A 7144-nucleotide genomic window follows, 5' to 3' on the forward strand; every position below is an offset into this window, starting at 1 on the left:
TTCAGTGACACATTTTTCAATAAAATAAAGAATTAAATAAAAGAGAAGACCTTCCTATTGTAATAATTTTATTGTATCACAATAAATAGAAGTAATAACAATACACAAATCTAATTATGATCCAGTTACAAAAATTAATCATGTGTAAAATAATGCAGCTCTAATCCCTTATAGTGAGTGAGTAAATGTAGTGTTCTCCTGAAATGCAGAAAATAATCATGCTGTTATAGCATACATTTGAAATAAATGTCTTAATTCAATTTAAAGTGTATAGAATAGACTCTGTGTGCATTTGATTCATAAAAATATAATTCAATAAATACAATAGGAAACCTATAACCACAAGATTAGCTTTTGCTGAATTAAGAGAAAGGAATTTTGATATGAAATGTAAATTTGAAAATGTGCTTTACAGGAGAAAGAGCTAAATACGACATAGAACTGAAAAGATTTACAGTACACCTTTTTATTTGATGAGCTGAGTTGAGAAAAAAACAACACATGAAGTGTGCCATAATTTTCTGTACAGCTTTTGCTATATTTTGTATAAATTCCAGCAAAAGGCAAAAACTAATGATTGTTAATAAATGAGCAAAAGTGGATATACACCACAAAACCTATTACTTGACCAAAAGGTGTCCAGAATATAGCATATAACTCAAGAGAATCCATCCCTGAGAAGCAACTTAGTCATTCACAACAAGTTTTTCTGTCAACTGTTTTTCTATTGATGTACATGTTTGGTTTATGCATCTTTATCTTCATAACCAATTGAGTTCCCCGATGTTAGACATAGAAATACAGACTCCTAGGTGTAAACCTATGATGGCAGAATAAGTAAATCTGGGTCACATTCAGCCATCGACCGTAACTGTAGACACAGTGGTGCCACTGCTGTTGGCATTTATGGAGAACGATGCTGAGGTCCCTGTCAATTTGGAGTCCCGGAGCTTGGCCCTTGGGATCATCATCTCCTCCTTGTTTCTCTCGGGCTTGACCAACAGGACATAGCATTTAGGCAAAAAGATACACATCAAGAGACCAAAGCTGGACGCCAAGATGGCAAAGATCTGCACAGCCACCATGAATTTTCCTCGGGTGCTGAGGTAGGCAGGCACAAAGGAGATCCAGACAATAAAGAAGACAAGCATGCCAAAGGTCACACACTTGCCCTCACTGAAGTGGTCCTCCAGCTTTCGTGCCACAAAGGCGAAGACGAAGGTCAACAGAGCCAGCAGAACATCATAGCCAAAAACTGAGCAGATAAAGACGATGTTGCCAGGGTCGCATTCCAAGATGATCTTAATGTTCTGGGCTGCAGTGTTCTTTATGGGATGTGGAGGAAGCAAGATCATCCAGACAGCACAAGCCACAGCTTGGATCAATGTACACACTACCATCATCACTCTCTGCTGGACAGGCTTGATAGGGTCGATATCGTTTTTTGGTGGAGCTGATGGAGCTATAGCGATTGTGTCTGGGCTCTGCTCAGATGCTGCTGCTGCGGCTTTGGCTGCTTTAGCCACAGATTTGGCTGCTTTTATGGTCCTGGCCCGAAGCATCAGCAAGGTGGACTTGCCCATCAGGGAGGACAGGCAGAGGGCAAAGCCAACAGCTAGTGCTACTTGGCTGGTCATGCAGGACCAGAGCCGCGGTTCCCCGAGAAATGCAATGGAGCACAGAAAAGTGACCACCAGCCCCAGCAGCAGGGTAAAGCTGAGCAGTGGGTCATTGACCTGCACCAGAGGCGTGTTCAGGTGCATCACAAAGATAATAATAACTGCCACTGTCAAAAGAGCCCCAAAAACAGCAATGGCAATCAGAGTGATACCCAGAGGTTCACCAAAGTCCAGGAACTCAATGGTCTTTGGGACACAGGCATCACGGTTGGCATTGGACCAGTAGTCCTCTTCACACTGCATGCAACCTCTCGCATCTGTTGAAAGGTGTACAGGAGCATCAGTTGGAGAATACACCAATTTATAGAAATTAAATCTGCAGTAAGATTAATTCATTCATTCATTTTATGTACCCACTTCATACTTTTCAGGTTTGTCCAGAGACTACCCAAAATCATTGGGAACAAAGCAGGAAAACCCTAGCTAAGGTGGAAGTCCATTGCATGGCTCCATATACTTACCCAGTCACTTGCACATTAACACCTATAGACACAGTTACACAGTCAATCAACCTCATGACGTCTGACCTGTAGTGTTGGAAATCTCTCCGTCTGCACAGGGGATGCAGTCAAAGCAGCAGACAGGCTCTCCTTGTCTGATACCCATCCTAGTCCCAGGCTGACATCTTTCACTGCACACAGAGCGTGGAACCTGCAAAATAACAGCAGAGGGCGAAATACAGCAGCAGCACAGACCAGAAAAATGGTGGCTGTTGAACGTTTTGCTTTATGTTTTCAATAAAAGTTGTGTTTTTCCATATGTTAGGTGTTTTTGTTAAATTAGGGTCTATGCTTTTATTTCCAAAGAAGTATTTTCAAAATAAAATACATTTATTTCAGGTTTAATGTACTATGTCTATTTTCAGTAGTTAATATTCCTTAGTATGTGGTGGATTAGATATTTATTCATTTGAATCAAGCACTTAGAGGAACTCTTCTCAAGATTCTCGCCCTACTGCTCTGGAATTTTTGCCCTTTCATTCAGAAAAAAAATAATTTAAAAAACTAAATTAGTCGTTAGCTGATATTCATGCTTTTTTAGTTCAGTCAGCAAATTAACAATTGGATTCAAGCCACGACTCAATTTCAAAGAAATTCTTATGGGTTTTCAGCTTTAAGGTCAATGCCCTATTACTAGGTTTTTAGATTAGCCTGTGGCATTGCTGAGGAGTTATGGAAGCCCAGGTTACTTTGATAGTGGCCTTCAGGCTGTCTCAATTGTTGGGTCTGGTGTCTCTTATCTTCCTCTTCTCTATGGTGTGTAGGTCAGGTGAGTTTGCTGGCCGATCAAGCACAGTGATATTATTAAACCAGGTATTGGTACTTATGGCAGTGTGGAGAGGTGCCAAGTCCTGCTGGAAAATCTGTATTTCCATAAAGCTTGTGAGCAGAAGGAAGCATGAAGTGCTCTAAAATTTGCTACATGCCTGCGCTGACTTTAGACATAATATAACACAGTAGACCAAGACCAGCAGATGACATGGTTCCTCTAAACTTCACTGACTGTGGAAACTTCACACTAGACTCAAGCAGCTTGGACTGTGTGCCTCCACTCTTCCTCCAGACTCTGGGACCTTGATTTCCAAATGAAATGCAAAATTTACTTTCATTTGAAAACAAGACTTTGGACACTGAGCAAAAGTCCAGTCCTTTTTCTCCTGGTTTCTTCTGGTCCTTTTTCTCCTGTCCGAGGTGAGACACTTCTGCCATTGTCTCTGGGTCATGAGTGGCTTGAAACAAGGAGTGTGACAGTTGTAGCCCATGTCCTATACACGTCTGTGTGTGGTGGCTCTTGAAGCACTGACTCCAACAGCAGTCCACTCCTTGTGAATTTTTTGTGATTTGTAGTTGCTTGAGCGCTTTTTTCTACCACACTTTTTCCTTCCACTCAACTTTCCATTAATATGCTTGGATACAGCAGGAGGGTGTCAATGACTACTTTTTGTACATCAGTCAGTCAGCAGTCTTCCCTATGATTGTGGAGTCTACTGAACCCAACTAAGGGAACATTTAAAAAGCTTAGGAACCCTTTGCAGGTGTTTTGTGTTGATTATTCTATTTTTCTGAAATAATGACTTTTGAGTTTCCATAATCAACATTAAAAGAAATAAGCAAAATAGATCCCTCTGTTGGTAATGAATCTATATGAGTTTCACTTTTTGAATTGAATTGCTGTAATAAATTAACTTTTTGTTGATATTCTAATTTATTGAGCTGCACCTGTACTTTCTGTGGCACTCTCTCAGTAAAACTGTCATGATGCCGCCATCCCCATGTTTCTCAGGTGATCTTCATCCAAAATCCATAATACTGATCATTTCAGTCAAACAATTTAATTCAGTTTCAAATAGTTCAATAGATTCATCCAATCAGAGGATGATTTTTCTAAGCCAGTTTAGAGTAGGGACATTTTAATTGTATGGCAGCCTTTAAGGCAATGGTGCACAGCAGATTCACCAGTGTTGAATCAACATTAATAAATTAACACTGAGGGTGTTGATGAGTGATGTTTCATTTTTACACTCAGTGTTAATTTATCACTGGTGAATTTGCTGTATGATGTAGAAATCCAAGTGCAAAGAAGCTTCTAAAAGCCATTACCTGATTTTCTGAACCCCCTAAGTCTGTTTAAAAGCACACGCTACTTGGTGCATGTGAATCCACTGAAAAACTTTTGTTGTAAATGTTGTAAGCAAGAAAGATGCCTTAACTGACTTCCCAATAGATATATGTCCATCCATCCATTATCTGTAACCGCTTATCCAATTTAGGGTCGCGGGGGGTCCGGAGCCTACCTGGAATCATCGGGCGCAAAGCAGGAATACACCCTGGAGGGGACGCCAGTCCTTCACAGGGCAACACAGACACGCACACATTCACTCACACACTCACACCTACGGACACTTTTGAGTCGCCAATCCACCTGCAACGTGTGTTTTTGGACTGTGGGAGGAAACCGGAGCACCCGGAGGAAACCCACGCGGACACGGGGAGAACACACCAACTCCTCACAGACAGTCACCCGGAGCTGGAATCGAACCCACAACCTCCAGGCCCCTGGAGCTGTGTGACTGCGACACTACCTGCTGTGCCACCGTGCCGCCCAATAGATATATATGGTGAAATTAAATATTATTTTAATTAATAATTCTCTACTAAACCTAATGAAACACATCATGATCTCACCAACCTGTAGTGCATCGTTGTACCATATGATTGAGGAGTTATCCAGGGTTAGTCTTTCACCCATGGGTGCTGAGCCATTGTAGTGTCCAATGGGAATATATGACACGCTTCCATCCAGCCTCCTCTGCCAGTTCAAGATCTCATAATATCCCCCCACCTCACCATCATTGAAAAATATCTCTTCTCCAGTGTGAGGGACATTGAAGCGAAGATTTTTCAGGTAGTACATCAACTAGAGAAGAGAACTGTGTTAGACACATGCCTTAAAATAGGTTGTTAGAACTTACACTTACGATACCTAGACTTGTCTACGTATTTCACACAGAAAAGGAAGAAAATCTGGTGATCATCAGTGTTCCCATATGATATTACAGTACATATTTTTCATCCACTGGAAATCCCTGTGATGTTAGCTAACCCTGATTGATTGCCTAGCCACTAATCTAAGCTAATAGGCTAATGTGTATTGACACACTCACTTGCCACGGCTCAAACATGTTGATGTCAGCACATGTACCATTCAGAAAAGGTCCTTGCCCAGGATTGCAGCCTTCCAGATTGTGCAGAGCGTAGGCTACTGCATAAACTGCCTTGTACACGTTATAAGTCAGTCTCAGTTGGGACACATCTGAGTATGTGCTGTTTAGTTTCTCCAGGTTCTCCTTCCCTGTGCACAGGCCTTCTGGTGTTGCTCTGGAAGACACCTGTGAGGCTGAGGTGTTATCTGCTGCCCTAGCTGCCCTGACTGAACGGGTATTTCTCAGAGCTCGGCTGTAACTGAGTGTGCAGTTAAAGGCTGTCTCCCAGAACTCCTCCGTTAGTGGGTCCTGATAGGGATCAATATTCAGCAGGTGTTTCTGCAGTCCTGGGATCTCAGCTCGTTGGATAGCAAAGCCCAGTGTCCCACTCAAAATAGAAAGTACATTAGGCTGACGAGCAATGAGGGCCGAAGTGACCCAGGATTCACTGGCAATCCAGGTGCGGTTGGTGACGTTGTTTTGCACCAGCTCTGTTACAAGAGAGCTCAAGTCAACGTCTGAAGAGAAAACTACCACAATCTTAGCTGTAGACTCTGATATAGTTCGGACAATACGCTGGATGCTCTCAGGTGAGCTGTATTTAGGCAGTGTCTCTGAGAAGGAGATACACACACCTGCCTCCTCCACCACCTCCTTGAAGCGCTTGATGCCGTACTTGCCATAGTCATCATCCGAGGCTATTGTGCCCACCCACGTCCAGCCAAAGCGCAGTACCAGTTCAGCCATGCCCACCGACTGGTGCTCATCACTAGGGATAGTGCGTAGAAAGGTGGGGTACTGGAACCGGCTCTCCAGCACAGAGCATGACGATGAGTAGCTCACCTGAAAGAGCAATTGTTTTATTAAAAAAGGCTGCCTTCAGACATCCATTGATATATGTGGTATTTTTTTCATTTCACCTTAAAGATACATTAGTAGACACACTTTACACAAACACTTTAAAAACCATATTTAGAGACTATTGCAGCAGGACTGCATTGATCAGCCATTAAAGTCGTCTCTTAGTTTCTACGTTTACTTTCCAATTTATCTGCTCCACTCACCACATAGGTTCACTTTATAATTATAATAGATTGTAGTCTAACTCTTGTTCTGTGTACTTTCACACTGTTCTTCAATGGTCAGGAACCCTAAAATACCTGGTCAGAGACAGCTGTATTTTAAGGTGGTAGATCATTCCCGGCACTGAAGTGACACTGACGTGGGGGTAGTGCATTGGGGTGTGTTGCACTGTTATGAGTGCACTCTGACTCTAACCCTAGTGCTTCTGAGTTAATAGCAGGGGTTAGCCAAGTATGAAAAACAACTGGACTTCACTCTGTAATAGTACAAAGTGCATCTATATACGATCAGTGGAGCTAATACAATGGAAAATGTGTTTAGAAACAAGGATGTGACGTTAATATGGTTGATCAGTGTATGTAACACAGATATAGTTTAATTTAGGCTTTGAAAAGCCCTTGAAGGCAAGGTTGTCAATTAAGAAGCAAATGTAATGAAGACTTGCAGAAAAAAATTACTAATAATTAGACTTCATAGCCAATACTGTTAAATCATCATATAATTTTAATGTCTTAAGGTAAAATAACCACCTTTTTAATAATGCTTTTTTCTATTTTAATGCTAATGTAAATATATCCATAAATGTGCTAATAAAATACAAATTGAGGAAATGTCAAACTGATTTGTTCCACTTTACATTTAGGCCTTTATAGGCTGTGGTGGTAAGCAGTTTAACCAA

General features: G+C 41.6%; 1 protein-coding gene across 1 annotated transcript in view; it reads right to left on the reverse strand.

Annotated features, from left to right (window-relative positions):
• Positions 1–854: 854 nt before the first annotated feature.
• Positions 855–7144, reverse strand: part of vmn2r1 (vomeronasal 2, receptor 1) — an 11561-nt gene continuing 5271 nt past the window's right edge. The window contains exons 4-8 of the mRNA XM_066684463.1: positions 5616–6225; positions 5344–5543; positions 4869–5096; positions 2207–2330; positions 855–1936 (exon numbers count right to left, since the gene is read on the reverse strand). Of these exons, the coding sequence (XP_066540560.1) occupies positions 855–1936; positions 2207–2330; positions 4869–5096; positions 5344–5543; positions 5616–6225 (2244 nt within the window). The remainder of the gene's footprint in view (positions 1937–2206; positions 2331–4868; positions 5097–5343; positions 5544–5615; positions 6226–7144) is intronic.

The sequence above is a fragment of the Hoplias malabaricus genome, chromosome 11 (assembly GCF_029633855.1).
Source record: "Hoplias malabaricus isolate fHopMal1 chromosome 11, fHopMal1.hap1, whole genome shotgun sequence".
Lineage (NCBI taxonomy): Eukaryota > Metazoa > Chordata > Actinopteri > Characiformes > Erythrinidae > Hoplias > Hoplias malabaricus.